The following is a 17505-nucleotide window of genomic DNA, read 5'->3' as shown; positions in this document are numbered from 1 at the left end:
AATGCTCTAACATACCTTTATACACAAGTTGACACAAACAGCCCGATCTCCTTGCATTCCAAAAGAGTTAAACAGTGCAAGTGTCTGGACTCTCTCCTCTGTGTTGGAGATCATATCCTTCGATCTTTTATCTCCCATAAATTTGGCTTTCAACCAATCCGCTAGTACCCTGTGAACAAAAAAGAAACCATCTTTTTCATTTGATATGATCAGTGGCACTCGCAGCAAAGTCTATAGTTAAGCGACCACTCTCCATTATAAACCCCAATTTCCAGTTGCTTACAACTTTGCCAAAGTTTAATTATTTGGGTTAAAACTTTCCATGCCAGATGTCTGCCTCACGTTTGTTTGTTTGTTTGTTTGTTCATGCAAAATGGCTCAACTGTTTCTGTGAATGAAGCTAGGGGAAAATAGGTAGCTTTGCCAACTTGAAGTTTAGCAGGGAGATAGTCCTACAGGTCCCCAGGAAAATCCATCCAGATTTATCTCAGTTATAAGCCTCTGAAAATTGCCATTTGCACATGATCAGTTGAACATTTTGGAAGCTTGCTACTAAAATCGTCCTCCTCCAGGGACCAGTCCCAGAAAAAGTGTGAAATTTGTGCCTCTTCATAGACAGTGAAACACTCCAACCTGTCAGCTTTCCGAAGCACACACTTCACTGAACTTCCCCAACACCGATGAGTTATAATGAAAGCAAAATATTTTAACAACCAAAGAACATAGATTAAATGATACCGAGTAAAAGGGATAAAGGTAGAAATGGTTACAAGCAAACACGCATCTAAAAGACTAAACTTAATCTGGAAAGATAGTCTTTGTTCAAGATGTCTCTCACACACAGACCCCTTTCCAGCTTTTACTGGCCAACATCACATAGGAAGATCAGAGAGATCAAATCGCTTGTTTTTTTGTCTCCTAAGGTGAAGGACAAAGATGGAGTCTCTCTCTGTTGCTGACATTCCCAAAGGGACTGGCTTTGTTTTACAAGTCAGGAAGGCCTCCCGCGGATTCAGTCTCCTGTCTCTCTCTTGGGTGCAGGAACTATGCTAACTCTCTGTCTCAGAATCAGGATAACCCTCCGCTGGCTTCATTTACTGATACTGTAATATATAAACTGAGGTAAACCTACATTTCTCTGTCTGGGCCAGATCTGTTAATCACCTTTACCTGGACTAGACAATCTGGTCTTGAACGTGTTCTAGTAACATCATACAGAGGGAGTTCATAACTTCACATAATACACTGACACATGCATTTTACAATTATACTAATCACCAGCCTTCAGACGATACCTTAACACAATACCTTTTGGATAAGTATCATGACAGCAGAGTGTTGGGTGCAGTGAGTTCGCTGGCCTGCTGAGAGTCAGTGCACTGTATGCCTCGGTAGTAAGGGCTCTTAGAGTCATACATCTCCTGCTAGTGGTTGATTCATAAAGGGGATAACAGACTATTACTGCTACCATTTATTGGCCCATGCTGTGAATCCAACTGTCCTGCTTGCAAACTCGTTGATGACCATTGCAGGGGTCAATATGGGGTTGCTATTGTCCCACATGATGGAATTTCTGTTTTTACAGTTAACTTTTTTAAAAAGGTAGGAAATTACATATGCGTTTCATACAGGTGCAATTTAATTTTTTTTTTTTTTTTAAACAGGGACGGCAATCAACCAATAGAACAGCTTACCAAGGGACCCGGTGGATTCTACATCATTTTAAAGCTTTGAAAACAAGATTGGCTATCTTTCTAAAAGATACACTCCAGGTTCAACCACAAATTACTGGGCATGATGCAGGAACTGTTGGGTGAAATTCTATGGCATGTGTTGCATAGGCGGTTAGATAAGATTATCATGATGGCTCCTTCTGTCCTTCGAATGAATGAATCAACAGAAAATATCACAGAAAACTATAATGAAAGAACATTAATGTTGTAAAGTCAAACACTCCAAGTTAGTAAATGTCAAAATAAAGGTTTCCCATGCCACCTTAATTCATCCCCCTTCTGCATATGCATTATGATACAGTCTTACCAACAATCCCATGTTTGTTCCATAGACCCCTGCCTCATTCAGTGCACAGGGTGGACAGTGAATGGGGCACAGAGTTGTGAGGAGATTCTGTTGGGTTGAAGGCACCGGACTGGACCCAAGAGAGTTGGGTTCTACTCCCGCTCTCTGCCACAGACTTCCTATGTGAAGCTGGACAAGACTGCGTCAAAACCCATACACACCTGGAGCAGGATTAAAGTTCTCAATTCTCGCATTTCCTGGATTTCAAGTGCTTGACTTTGCAATGTTAATGTTCTTTTAATGTATGGGGTATGTAACAACAGTCCTAGGGTATGGAGATATTTATCTATGACAGGATGTGAGGGGTGAGAAAGGGAATGTGGGTCCATCGCCAGCAAAGGGTAAGGAATTTCACCTCTCTGCAGCAGAGTTACTAACTTTAGAAAGGAGCTAGAACACATTGAAGATTTAGCTAAATAAATCGGGGACATTCTACTGACCAATATTTCACCCCTTTGTCCTGTCATTCATTGCCTTTCTTTCTACCCAGGACATGGGGAGCTACATTTCAGTGACAGTACAAACCCATCCCTGCCTCCATTCTGTCTCCATGACATGCAAGGAAACACCAGTTGGCTCCTCTGCTTACTGGCTGGGATCCTCTGCTGGACATCCTTCGTAACTTGGCAACACCAAGAGCACCTTCCAAAAGATCTGTTCTCGCTGAACTGGAATATGTTCAAGGATCAGTGAAGGCAGATCCAGGGGTGTCCATGCTGCATCACTTAAAGAGAGTGAAAAGTATATGAAAAATAATTAAATATCTTGAATTTTTTAATTACTCTTCCTTTTCGCCCTAAACTAGATTTAAAAAAAAAGGTGATTTTTGCCCTGTTCTCTTCATTCCCTTGGAAGCACCTGGCATTGGCCACTGTTGGAATACAGGGTATTGGGCTAGATGGACTATAGGCAGATCTCATGTTCTTGAAAGGTCAGTGTGGCTGTTTGGGCAGCTGCGTGCTAAGGTAAGCAACATTTTGAAGCTGTGAACATTGAATCAATGAATGCAGTTACAGTCTGATGAAATTAAGAGCTAATGTAAATGCTTTCTTAAAACGTTTTGCTTTCTATAAAGGAGTTACAAGGAGTTACATGGACATTCAAAGCAAGGAAGTCTAAAGTTAGACCTACAGGACTTGATATTCAGACGATGTACATCGCCACAGCTCAGTTGACTTCAAGGGCTACACTGATTTACACCGGCTGAGAATCTGGCCCACAAGATTTGTCTTGCTTTGCGGGATCACATGCACACCCCCACTCTCTTCCCCACTGTGCCTGACTACTTTGATGTTGTAAACAAGCCAGGGCTTGAAGTTCATAAGAAGCCCACACAGGCAAGTGCTTGTGGGTTTAGAGAATGCAATGAATGAGTAGGTTCTTTTGGCATCCTTTCAAACAACATTGAGAAAACTGGCTATTAGTTTATGGAATTTTCCCAGGAACCAGTAAAGAAGCCTTTAAACTCACTGATCCAACTTTCCAGCATCCTATCAAAGTTCTATATTTATCATTTTTCACCCCCTCAATCATTTCAGATTTCACCACATGTCAAATTGTCTGAAATTTCATGAGTGATCTGGCTGCAGAAAAGAATTTTTTGGGTAAGTTTTGGGGCTAACTGGACAAAAATCTTGGGATTGTTCAAAACGTCATTTACTAATCTGGAAAAGTTTCCTAGCTTTTTTGCCATGTCTCAGGAAGCAGTCTGCTTCCAAACTCCAACTTGATTTATTCTGTTCCCCTCAGCAAGGATGAAAAGCTTTGATTATTTTTGTCCACTTTGTTGAGTTAGTTTGGGAGTTACTGAATTCTCTTTTGTCAACCAGCGGGGAACATCATAGAGTTCACGAATTCCACCTTGTATGTACTAAGTTACAGATGTCTGCAGCTGCATGTTAATGACTTCTTAAAATATCCACACGGACTGGCAGGGATCCTGGTTTTAGACTTGTAAGTGCTCTCTCTCCTTGGTTTATCTCTGCTCGGAGCAGTGGTGTCTCCAGCTACAGCAGGTTTCTAGACACCAAAGTCATAAAGAAATGGCCTCCTAAAACTAAGGAAATTCTGCCCACCTCCTCCGCAACCATCATTACCTGTCTAACCTTCAACTATGGGCTTCAGATCACTATTCTCTCCCAGAGAAGTCTACAGTACTTACCAGCATTTAAACTACAATCCCAGTTCACTGAAGACAAAGATCTGATGGTCCTCTGCACTTAGGTTACAGGCCAGAGACCACATCTCACTTATTGCTCTCTGCATATGAGCCACACTAGACTCTGCCCCATCTGCCACTCCACACACTCTCCCAGTATCAGTCAGACACTCTACAGGTACAGGCACAAGATCAGGGTTATTATATTTTGGAGGATCCACCCTTCACCCACCCTCAGTTACATATATTCATGGGGGCTAGTCTGAAAAGTCTGCCAGAGACCGATTCACCACTCTGCACCAACATTTTCAGGGCACACAGCATCTTTGTACTAATGTAGCTTTAATGAAACTCCAACTTACCATAGCAACTGCTGGTAAAAGTACTGAACTTTCATTTGGTGCTTCGTCCTGTTTCTCAGCCATCTTAACCTGGAAACAAAGAGGAAGTCTGGTCAGGAGGTATCAAAGGTGTTGAGTCCCCTCTATAACACGTGTAGGTCTGCAAGAGCTATGAGTGCTCATCTGTGCACCAAGCAAGCCAGAACACTTCGGAGACTTACTACAATGGAAGAAGATCAGAGAAAAATTCTCTCCGGGTTTTCAGTTTGTTTCTCGTGTGTGTCTGACTGCAATGTGTACAGCCAGTGTCTTTTTTGTGAGGGTCCTTCACAGGACAAGTGATATAAACAGATGTGCTTGTAAAACAAAATTTATATGGTCAGGAACCTGTGATCATGTGAAATTATTTTAATTTACCTTTTGAAACTGACTAGATTTCAGGTTAGCTGTGAGAGTGCTCTTACCTGGTGCAGGAGATTCCCAGATTTCCTGCGTGTCCTAGGTTTACAATTCTCTTAGTTAGGTTCTCCTCAGCAATAGGACACTCTGCACTGGGGGATAATGCCTTCAGTTTGTTTTTCGGATCCACACAACAGGGAGCTGCTGGGAATGCCCTCATCTGACGCTTCAGCTTCTTCCGCGCTGCTACCACTTCCCTCCATCTTTAAAAGAGAAAATATGTATATGCTATACTAATGAATGGTGCTTGCTAAATCTCACATTATTTTCACAGATTTTCTGTTCAGAGTTATTCTTCACTATTAACTTGCTGGAGCTACTTTGGCACCTTAGGTTTATTAGCAGTGCAAAGTAGAAAAGGAGAGATCACTTACCTTACAGTAATTTGAGTTCTTCAAGATGTTTTGTCCCTATGGGCACTCCACAGGATGGGCATGTGCCTGTGCGCTCTTGGCTGGAGACGGCAAAGTAGCATTTGCAGGCCCATGCAGAACAGCACCTTATGCGGCGAGTGAAGGCATTTAGAGAGGTGTGAGCCCACCACCACTCAGTTCCTTCTCCACTGTAGAAGACTCCCAAGCAGGAATTCAATGAGATGGGTGCTGAGGAGGTAAGTCCAGGACAGTTTGAAGGACTGCACCACCAAAGGTGGAAGCAGGGAAGATGGCACAGTGTTTGGCTAAGATATGGCTAGAAGACCAAGTAGCAGACCTACAGATCTTTCAGTCAAGCTAAGGACATGGACCGAGCTCTAGTAGAATGTGCTGTCACTTCTTGAGGGGGGCATGTAACCCTGCATTCCCATAACAAGCCCTGATGCAACCCAAAACCCACTTAGACAGTCCGTGTGTGGAAACTGGTTGTCCCTTCATCCAATCCAAAAATCAACACAAATAGTCTAGGAGAGGTGCAGCATGGTTTAACCCTATTCAGATAGAAGGCAAGGGATCTCATTACATCCAAAGAATGAAGGCCAGATTCTTCTCTGGAGACCCCACCCTGCCTCTTCCACTCCCCTCCCCTCCCCCCTCCCCTCCAGCACCTCCAGACGCTGAAACAGCTGATTGGTGGTAGGCACTGGGAGGGAGTGGGAGGTGCTGATCAGTGGGGCCCGCAGGCAGGCAGGAGGCGCTGGGGGCAGGAGGAGGTTGGTAGAGGGGCTCCTCCTTGCCCCCCCCCCCACGCTTCCTCACGAAGCGCAGGTCCTGGGCGGTCGCCTCGATTTGCAGTAACCTAGGGACGGCTCTGCCTGTCTCAGCCAAGCAGCTGCTATGATGATAGCTCTTGTTCCTTCTTGATGCAGCTTGAGAAGGGTCTTGAGAATTAATGGTGAACAGGTATAAAGAAGGGCCATGGTATTCCAAGAACATCTCCTAGAGATCCATTACCGTGACATCCTTTGGAGTTGAACAGGTGACAATTTGCATTGTTTGGGGTGGCAAAGAGTATACCCTGGTACAGTATATACCAGGTCTGGCAGACGCTGCAAAAGACAGAGTCCTTGAACTCCCACTCGTGATCCTGCCAGAAGTATCTGCTCAGGGAGTCCGCAATTGTATTCTGGAGGCCAGAGATAGACTGCTGATATTTCTATCCGATGGGCAATACCCCATTTCCACAACCTTGGCGACCCTGAACAAAAGGATTTGGATCTTGCTCCGCCTTGTCACTTTACATAGTACATTGTTGCCTTGTTGTCTAGTATTAATCTGAGTGACCTAGTAGGACATGAAGGAAGTGTTGGCAAGCATATCATACTGCTCTTAGCTCCAAGATATTGATAAGGTGCACCGATTCCTGTGCCAACCATTTGCCTTGTGCTGTGTCTCCCTGTAGATGAGCTCCCATCCCAACAGAGATGCATCCGTTGTGAGGGTTTTCAAAGGTGCTGGATGCAAGACCTTCTGTGGATCTTTCCACCATGTAAGAGAGTTCAACACCTTCCAAGGCACTGTGATGTGCTTGGAGAGACTGCCTGTTTGGGGTGTATTCTGTTCTTATCCATATCTGGAGGCATCTGAGGTACATCCTCATGTTGGGAGTCACATATGTGGAGGCTGACATGTGGCCCAAGACTTGTAGACAGGTCCCCCCTATTGTTGGCAGGCTGCAATGTAATGTTGAGATTAGGTTGGATAGGGTGAAGAATCGCTCTTTGGGTAGCTACGCTCTTGCTGTTGTGGAGTCTAAGGTAGTGCCTATAAAGTCTATTCTCTGAACAGGAGACAGTATGGACTTTCTGTGGTTGATGCAGAGGCCCAGAGATTGGAATAAGGTTAATGCCCTGGATGTTGCCTCCTGTACCTCTTGAGGTGTCTGGACCCTGAGAAGCCAGTCATCCAGATATGGGAACACTGCTATTCCCACTGACATAGACAAGTCAAACTGTAAGACTACCACTCAGAGAATCTTTGTGAACACCCTCAAGGATGTGGAGAGTCCGAAGGAGTAAACTCGATACTGACAGTGATCTGCCCCTACCATGAATCTTAGAAAATGCTTGTGTGAGGGTGGATTCCTACATGGAAGCAGGCGTCCTGAAGGTTGAGGGCAGCGAACCAGTCTCCTGGAACTCAGGATGGAATTGCGGTGGCTAGTGTCACCATTCTAAAGTGTTGTGCTAGAACATAGATGTTCAAGTTCCTGAGGTTAAGGATTGGTTTCCACCCTCTGCCTTTCTTGGGAAGAGGAGGTTAGTTATCTGTAACTGGAGGTTCTTTGAGATGTGTGGTCCCTATCTGAATTCCACTGAGGACAGAGCTGGAGAATTGGAAAGTTGTCTGTTGGTCCATGCATGTGCCCTTGCTCTGCCTCATGGTTTTGTCTGAGGTGATAAAGGGCGGGGTGGAGTGGCCATGCCCTCAGCTCCTTCTCCACCGCAAATCAAACAGATCCGCAGCAGAGGGGAAGGAGGATGGAAAGTGGAATACAGATAGGGACCACACATCTCAAAGAACCTCCAGTTACGAGTAAATAACTTCCTCTTCTTCTTCTTCAAGTGACAGTGCCTAATTCGGAGAAGGGTGCGAGAAAGAGAATGGAAGGGTTGAACAAAGGACAGCCATGTCAAATGACGTGTCTGTCACAGAGGCCTGGTCTACACTACAAGTTTAGGTCGAATTTAGCAGCATTAAATCGAATTAAGTGTGGACACGTCCACACAACGAAGTCCTTTTTTCCGACTTAAAGGGCCCTTTAAACCGGTTTCTTTACTTCAACTCCGACGAGGGGATTAGCACTGAAATCGGCCTTTGCGGGTCGGATTTGGGGTAGTGGGGACGGAATTCGACGTTATTGGCCTCTGGGAGCTATCCCACAGTGCTTCATTGTGACCGCTCTGGACAGCACTCTCAACTCAGATGCACTGACCAGGTAGACAGGAAAAGCCCCGCGAACTTTTGAATTTCATTTCCTGTTTGCCCAGCGTGGAGAGCACAGGTGACCACGCAGAGCTCATCAGCACAGGTAACCATGATGGAGTCCCAGGATCGCAAAAGAGCTCCAGCATGGACCGAATGGGAGGTACGGGATCTGCTCACCATATGGGGAGACGAATCAGTGCTAGCTGAACTCCGTAGCAGTAAACGAAATGGCAAAATATTAGAAAAAGTCTCAAAGGCCATGAAGGACAGAGGCCATAACAGGGACGCACAGCAGTGCCGCGTGAAAATTAAGTCTTGCACCAAGGCATAATGTGCAGCGAAGGTATGCACCGAACTCCATGTGGCTGCCCTACATATATCTGGAAGCGGTACATCGTGCAGGGCAGCCGTAGTCAATGTGAGCATGCTTGTGGAATGGGCTCTCACTGCAAGGGATGGAGACAGTTCCGATAACCAATAGAGCGTAATGCACCCGAATATCCGCTTTATGATCATCTGCCCTTTAATCCTTTCAGCTATAGCGATAAACGGTCTAGGGGGACTTCCTGAATTCTCTTGTCCTTTACAGGTAGAAGGCCAAGGCCCTGCAGACTCCGGGAGGGAGTGAAGGTGCTACTCCTCTGTTGACACATGAGGCTTCGGAAAGAAAGCAGGTAAGCGTATGGGTTGGTTGAGATGAAAGCAGAATACAACCTTTAGCACAAACTTGGTGTGCAGGCACAGGGAAACTTTGTCCTTATCCAACATGGTTAAAGGGGGGGTCCACCATCATGGTCCCCAGTTCGCCCACCCTTCTTGCAGAAGTAACAGCTATCAGGAAGGTGAACTTCATGGAAAGGGGAGACAGGAAGCACGAGGCCAGAGGTTTGAAGGGTGATTTCATTAATGTCAAGAGGACAAGGCTGAGGTCCCATTGAGAAGCAACAGGTTGAACTGGTGAAAAGCTTCTGAGGAGACCCTTCCAAAACCTGGTAGTCAATAGATGGGTAAATACAGAGTGACTTTCCAAGTGGGGGTGGAAGGCGGTGATAGCTGCTCTGTGGACCTTGACAGAACTGAGAGAGAATCCTGACATTTCAAGGACAGAAGGTAGTCCAAAAGAAGGGGAATGTCCACATCGTTGGGGGCAAGACTCCTCTGTGCGGCCCAAGAAGTGAAGTGCTTCCACTTGGCCCATAGGAACGCCTTATGGATTCTTTCCTGATGCTTGAGAGGATGTCTTGTACTGCCAGCGAACAATCCCATTCTAGTGAAGATCCCATCCAAAAACCAACCTTCGAGGTGAAGTATCTGCGGATCGCGATGCCTGATCCTGCCTGTGTGTTGCATGAGCAATTCCAGGAAAGATGGCAGGGGAAGCAGGGGATGCGTTGACATGTGGGGAAACCAGAACTGGCATGGCCAGAATGGGGCAATCAGAATAACCGGTGCTCTCTCCCACCTGATCTTGTGGAGGACTCGTGACTGCAGCAGTAATGGGGGAAAGGCATAATTGATCTGGTCCGACCAGCGGCGAATGAGAGCATCACTTTGGGAATGGGCATAGAGACCACTTCTGAAGCAGTACGTGATGCACTTGCTGTTGGAGCAGGATGCAAAAAGGTCCCTGGTCGGAGTCCCCCATCAGGTGAAAATGTCTCTAAGGTGTCGTGGAGCTCCCATTTGTGGTTGGCCATGAATTTCCTGCTGAAAGACTCTCCAATTATGTTCTGAGTCACCAGAAGATAGGCTGCCAACAACAGGCACTTGGCACCAATCCCATAGACAAATCACTTACACACAGAGCAAAGACGACCTCGTGCCCCCTTGTTTGTTGATGTAATAAACGGTGGTGCTGTTATTGGACATGATGGAAGCATGGATGGAAGAAATGCGCAACATGCTCTTTGGACTGCCTGAAGCTCCATAATGTTGATGTGCATTCTGGATTCCCGAGGGAAAACTACAATAAACCTACAGTAAAAACAACAACTATTTACAATTCTAAAAATGGCTTTTTTTTTTTTTTAAGTGCATCAGAGAGAGACAAGAGGACAGTAGCAGCTCCAACTTGGACCATGCGGTGGTGAGAAGGAACTGAGGGCGTGGTTGGTCTGCCCTGCCCTTTATCGTCTCCAACAAAACCATGAGGTGGAGCAAGGGCACATTCCCGCAGTGGAATACAGTAGGGACCACCACCAGGAAGTAATTCAAATAGAACCCTCTTCCAAAGAACTTTGGTGGGACCAGTTCTATAGCTCCCAGAAGAAGAGAGTGGACCTCTTGTTTTAAGAGTTCCTTGTAAGAGGGGTCCCTGAAGAGAGGGGGGTGAGAAGGAGGAACAGCATGGAAGTGAATAGAATGGCCCACTTTGACAACTTCCTGTATGCACTTGTCTCAGGCAGGAAGATAGTTGTTTTCCAAAGGGGGGAAGGTACTCACATGATCGGTGATCTATTGGAGTAGAATACTTGATGCCCCAACCGAGGTGTCAAAAGTTTCTTAGACTGTTTGGGTAGAAGTAGGGGTGGGAGGTGCGCTGATTGTAGTAGAACGGTCTCAATCTTTGAGCAGTTTGGGATCTATAAAACTCTCTTCTCATTGCAGACACACAAATCCCCTGTGATCACAACGTCACTCTGGGGTCCCTGAAAGTATGGAGAGAGGAGTCTGTATACTGACCAAAGAGCCCTTGAAACGGAAGGTCTTCCACTGTGTTTTCAACTTCTCTTGAAAGTCCTGAGGATTGGAGCCAGGATGCTCTTCTCATGAGCACCACTGTGGCCATGGACCTGACAGCTGTACCAGACGCATCTAATGCAGCCTGCAGAGAAGTTTTGATGACCAATTGTCTTTCAGTGATAATGGACTGAAATGAATCTTTCTGGTCTTGTGCCAAATGCTCATTAAAATGTGTATACTTGGAGTACGTATTGAAGTCATATTTCGCCATTAAGGCCTGGTAATTGGCAATGTGAAATTGGAGAGTGGCTGATGAATAGCTCTTCCTTCCCAGGAAGTCCAGCCTTTTTGATTCCTTACCTGATGGAGAGGGCCTACACTGAATCTGACAGTCCCTCTCATTGGTAGCCTCCACCACAAGGGAGTTGGGGTTAGGGTAGGAGAAGTAGCACTCTGTTCCTTTGGGTGGGATGTAGTATTTCTCATCCGTCTGCTTACAGGTCGGTGGAATTGTGGTAGGTATTTACCACAGGTTATATATGCATGAGATAACAGTGCCTCATTGATAGGTAAGGCAACCTTTCCCTGAGGATTGATGTTCAGGATGTCCACCAGGGAGTGTTTGGACTCTTGCCCCTCCTCTAGTGGAATACTGAAGGGAGTTCTCTAGCCTTTTCATGAGTTCCTGGAATGTCTTAAAATCACCTGCATAGGAGGGAGGTGGTGGCACCACCACCTCATCTGGATATGAAGATGACTTTCCAGAGGGATCTCCTCTGTCTGAGGCTCCTGTTCCTCTTATACATCTTTTGATAATGGAGAGCAGCATGGTACCAATGTGCACTGTACTAGAGGATTTTCTGTAGAAGCTGGTAGTTGGTATGGTACTGATGGGTACCTGTGCTTTTTCCTAGACATTATATTAAGTTGCTCGCCGTAGTGGCCTCTTAGGTACCAGTAGTCCCACTGGGGAGAGGGATAAGGGAAGGGATGCCAATGATAGTCATAACCTCTGGGTCTATGATGTTCTGGAAGGTTCCCCAGGCCCATCTTCATGCAAGGGGCTCATGGAGGTAGGGTAGTATGGTACCCGAATGGATCCCTGTCCTGAGATCTCTGAGGCCAAGGAGTCTTCCCCTGAACTAAGCGGGAAGGGGGGGGGAGGGGGGCTCCAATATTCTAATCAGTAACAAAGGTTGGAGGTGTAAGTCAATCCCGACGTGCTGTTTTTGTGGCACTACCATGGAGGTGGAGTTGGTGGATCCTCCTATAAGTGGCGATTCAGGCTCATGAGAGATAATAAGATCTTCTGAAGAAAGGAACCTAGAAAAAAAGTGGAGGGCTCGGAAATCCTTCATCCAAAACTAGAGTTGGTCCTGGGTGATGAGATGGTCGCTGTTGCACTACTGGGATAGTTGTAGTGTCCAGTCCCCTTTCAAAGGGGTGTGAGTGGTAGCCCTGTAGATCTCGCTATTTTGCAAGGGAGCAGACGGTGCCACGGCAGTAATTGCTCCTGTGATAAGCACATTCAAACAGGGCTTCTACCTCAGTACTGGACTCCGTCAGAGCCTTAGAGGAATGAGAGGTCTCCTGAAAGCAGGACATATCCGGGAGACTGCCCCTCTTCTTTGTTTTCCTCCTGGGAGAGGAATGCTTCCTTTTTTTTTTTTTTTTTTTTTTTTTGAGGTCTTATTATCTGGGGCTGCAGACAAAGCAGCAACAGTATCTATGTCTGCGACATAGAGGCCAATGTACAAGGAGGGAGGCAGATCCTTCGGGAGCTAACACATGCTTCCCCAAGCACCACAGGCAGCTGGAATGTCCATCGCTGCGGAGAAAGGACCTCTGGTAAGTCTCACAGGCCTTAAACCCTGGGGTCTTGGGCATAGCAACTATATTCCAACACAAAATCAAAGAAAATGAAAAGGAGGGGATGGAGCTTTCCCAACCAACACAAAATAAAGTGAAGTGAAGTGAAATAAAGGTATATGGAAATAGAATAATTCAAAGAAAGAATGATCAAACCAAAGAAGTAAAACAATAATGCACAAGTTAAGGCGGGAAGCCAAATACAACAGTCAGTAGTCTCCATCTCAAGTTGCAGGTGGTAGAGAAAGAACTGAGTGATGGCAAGATTGTGCATCCCAATATGCCCTCACTCAGAGCACGGAGGTGCCATTCTACACAGGCACAGACCTGCAAATACTACTTTCCAGTCTCCACTCAAGAGTGCACAGGTGTGTGCACATGCTATGACGGGGCACCTATAAGGACGTGTACTTGAAGAACTAATGTTGTCCCATAACATACATTGGCTATGCCAGCATGACAGCAGTAAGTCACCCACTACCAAAAACCTGGACAGGGTGGCACACACTGACAATTAGGGGGCCTGGTTTTTGCTCTGACTTGCTACCACTAACATCAACAGTTAAAAGTCACAAGAGCTAGAGTGTTCTGGCAGTCACACATTAAGGAGCTGATTCCCAGAAGTGAGAATTCTATTCCGATTGCATCTTTAGATATTCTTCTTAATTTCAGTGTTTACTCTGTGCTTGTACAGCATTTGGTGTATAATCCATTTAATTGCTTTCCTCTGGATTATAAAACAGCTTCCCTCTTGCTGAAAATAATACACCTTAAATATTTTTTGAAAGGAATTCTAAAAATCTATAGAACATGCTACCTAAAAGATGCTTTATCAGAAGTTAGACTATCTATATATTAAGATTCCAGGTCTGCTATTCTGTAAACTAGAACATCTATGCGCAGTGATGGAAATAGCTACAAGCACAGTTGAGAGCTTTTTTTTGTTCAGAATAGCATCAGGCTCAATCATCACTGGGATTTGGGGTCTGTTCCTGTCCAATTCTTAAATTTTCAGCTACTAGTGGCATTTTTACACTTTAGAAATTACACCTGCGTGACAGCACGGGCTTTCGTCTTGTCTGTTACATTAAATCAGTTTCAAAACATTTGAGCTGACAATATACAAATAATTTTTTTGTATTTACACCCTCAGTCCATAACAAGGAGCACTGACCCTTCCCTAGTAATCTTCCCAGTCATCTTCTTTCACACAATCCATTGAGAACGTATTTCAGATCCAGTGGCTGGTGACTGGACACTAGATGTGGAGGGCTCTGAGTTACTACAGAGAATTCTTTCCCAGGTGTCTGGCTGGTGGGTCTTGCCCACGTGCTCAGGGTCTAACTGATCCCCATATTTGGGGTCAGGAAGGAATTTTCTCCCAAGTCAGATTAGCAGAGAGGGGTTTTCCCCTTCTTCCGAAGCAGGGGGCACTGGTCACTTGCAGGTTTAGACTAGTGCAGGGGTAGGCAACCTATGGCACGCGTGCCAAAGGCGGCATGCGAGCTGATTTTCAGCGGCACTCACACTGCCCGGGTCCTGGCCACCGGTCCGGGGGGCTCTGCATTTTAATTTTAAATGAAGCTTCTTAAACATTTTGAAACCTTATTTACTTTACATACAATGAGAGTTTAGTTATATATTACAGACTTATAGAACGAGACCTTCTAAAAAGGTTAAAATGTATTACTGGCACGTGAAACCTTTAATCAGAGTGAATAAATGAAGACTCGGCACACCACTCCTGAAAGGTTGCCGACCCCTGGACTAGTGTGTCAAGGCTGGATTCTCTGTAACTTGAAGTCTTTAAATGATGGATTTGAAGACTTCAGTAACTAAACCAGAGGTTAAGTGTCTATTACAGGAGTGGGCGGGTGAGGTTTGGTGGTCTGCGACATGCAGGATGTCAGACTAGGTGACTGTGATGGTCCCTTCTGGCCTTAAAGTCTATGAGATCTTTACAGTCTCCCTCACGTGCAGGAAAGCCGATGGGCCTCGCAGTGTGCCCTGAAGGATCAATACCCCAGGGCTATTTCCAACTGGGGTGAGGGAATTCCAAAGTTCCACAAAGAAGGCCCTGCCACCCCCCCGTGACGCTAAGAGTCCCTTTATGGCTACCGGCAAACGGCGCCTTCACACTGTTGTCAAAATAGTTAAACAGAGTCTTGTAAGGTATCATATGTAAACCGGTGACACGCTGGTCATGAATATCAGGGTGCGATGTATGTATGGGTTGTGTATACGGAGTTATGTGTGTGTGCTGGGAATACGTTCATAAAACAAGGTGTGGAGGCAGCTGATAAACAAGCCTGCCCTAGACAAAGGATTGTGGATTTACTTGTCTGCATGGATCATGCTAACCCCTGGATGAGAAAACAGCATGGCTTGATTACAAGCAAAGGACAATGAAAGGATATTTGACTCTAAGGTAAATAAAGTGATCAAGACAATGGAGAAAGCAAGTTAACCAGAGGATGAAGAAAGGGCTTGGTGCCTGCTCCCCAAAGAACATACAGCAAGGGAGAGGAACTTTGTCTGGGTTTACTTTTCAAAGAATATATTTCAAAGGTTTTTAGGGAAGAAAGGGAACTCCTCATTTGTTATCCAACACTGATGGAACAAAGGGATCAGTGCCCCCTGATTCTGTGAACAGCTAATCCTCCTTCTTGAGGGGCTGGAGTTGCTGAGAGCTTGATGCGATTGAGAAAGCTGCTTACGTAAAGATTGGAGCTTGCTAAAGTCAAGTTTTAGATATTAGAAACTTCCCATTGTTGTTTTGTTTTGTTTTGTTTTAACCACATCTTTTTCTCTTGCTTAGTATCACTAAAATCCAAGTTCTTTATTAATAAACGTGTGTGTGGTTTTATAAGCCATCTCAGTGCAGTGTATTAAAGTGTGGGTCCTCAGCTAGACTGACAGGCTGGTGGGTGTACTCTCTTTGGAGGCAGCAGACTTGGTAATTTCTGTGAATGTCCAGCAATAGAGAGTGGATTCTACAGAGGAACGCTCTTCCTGGAGGTTCAGGAACTGGGATTCACCGAATGTTACCCACAAGGCAAGGTTAAGACTGGCAGAGTCCAAAGGAGTTTTCTGGGGAATAGGACAAATTGGTGTGGCAGGGAGCTGACACACAGTTTAAACTCCAGCAAAACTCTCCCTTGTTGAGGCAGTGGGGGCAACACAAGGCTTATGGTTCTGGGGGTGGCCCTAGAAAGCGTCTCACCCCCCACCCTCTCTTGTCTAAGTGAGGCTCCAAGCCAGCACCCCACTGATCTGGCAATATGGCACAGGGAAAGAGACAGCTTTTGGATAAGTAGGTCCTGGGCTATTTAGAGCTTTATTAACCCCCTCCCCCCAAAAAAAGTCTTAAATACTAATCAGTGCTTAATAATTAGCCAATGTAAACCAAAAAAACACTGGTATCATGTGCTCCTGGCAGGATAAACAGTGTAAAACATGAGCTACTAAATTCTGTACCAGCATGAGTTTCCAGATAGATTTAAGCTGTTGTCCACGTAGAGCAGTGGCTCTCAAACTTTTGTACTGGTGACCCCCTGTCACATAGCAAGCCTCTCAGTGCGACCCCCCCCCTTATAAATTAAAAACACTTTTTTATATACTGAACACCATTATAACCATTATAAATGCTGGAGGCAAAGCGGGGTTTAGGGTGGAGGCTGACAGCTTGTGACCCCCCATGTAATAACCTCGCAACCCCCTGAGGGGTCCCGACCCCCAGTTTGAGATCCCCGGACGTAGAGCTTGTTAAATAGTCTAATCTAACGTGTTGTTTCCCCTTTCCCCAACCTCTGTTTACTTGTTTGTCTCTCCTTAGATTGGGAGCGCCTCAGGCAGGGACTGGGTTCCCTCTTCTCTGTCTGGAAAGCACCTAATAGGGACTATCAGAGAGAAACCGTATACTCGGATTAGCAAATGCTACCACTGATCCTGTTAGAGACCACTTGATGGTCTTCTCAAGAACAGTGTCTGTGGTATGGTTTGACAACTCACCGCTGCAGATATTTACAGAAACACTGGAGCTCCTGGAGGGTCTCCTTGGCACTCTGGAAAATCTCCTCTTCCAGAAACAGCTGCATTACATCAGCACAGACTTCCTCTGAGCAACGGGCAATGCGGGCTTTTCGGTCTCTTTCCAAAGCATACCTGGTGCAGAATGAACCAAAATGAGATTCCAAGGCAGAAATGCTCACTAAGCAGCACGCATGACAGTAAATGCTAAAAACAGCTGTAGTGGAAAAGGTAGGTGTTTCTAGCACAGATAAATAGTCATTTAAAATCATTCCACTTTCTGGAAGCCACTAGATTTCTAAGTCACTGGACTTCTGTAAGTTTCTCCTTTGAAAAGAAAAAGCATAGACCTTTCTTATCTAGGGGAACAGAAGCTGTGCACCTGTGAGGGGGGTGGGGAATTCAAGGCCTTTACACTGGAAAGAATGCAAGTATTAGTCTTCAAAGGGGTTTGTAGTCCCTGTTCAAGGACACATACACAACCCCCCCCCACACACATTCCCAAGTACCCATCCAGAATCCTAAT

The 17505-nt window shown here is 45.5% G+C and overlaps 1 protein-coding gene across 1 annotated transcript in view; it reads right to left on the bottom strand.

The window, feature by feature from the left end:
* Positions 1-17505, bottom strand: part of MCM3AP (minichromosome maintenance complex component 3 associated protein) — a 75943-nt gene that overhangs the window by 16707 nt on the left and 41731 nt on the right. The window contains exons 16-20 of the mRNA XM_065413441.1: positions 16962-17114; positions 5043-5240; positions 4600-4668; positions 2669-2803; positions 16-169 (exon numbers count right to left, since the gene is read on the bottom strand). Of these exons, the coding sequence (XP_065269513.1) occupies positions 16-169; positions 2669-2803; positions 4600-4668; positions 5043-5240; positions 16962-17114 (709 nt within the window). The remainder of the gene's footprint in view (positions 1-15; positions 170-2668; positions 2804-4599; positions 4669-5042; positions 5241-16961; positions 17115-17505) is intronic.

The sequence above is a fragment of the Emys orbicularis genome, chromosome 11 (assembly GCF_028017835.1).
Source record: "Emys orbicularis isolate rEmyOrb1 chromosome 11, rEmyOrb1.hap1, whole genome shotgun sequence".
NCBI lineage: Eukaryota > Metazoa > Chordata > Testudines > Emydidae > Emys > Emys orbicularis.
This window is presented reverse-complemented; position numbering and strand designations above follow the sequence as displayed.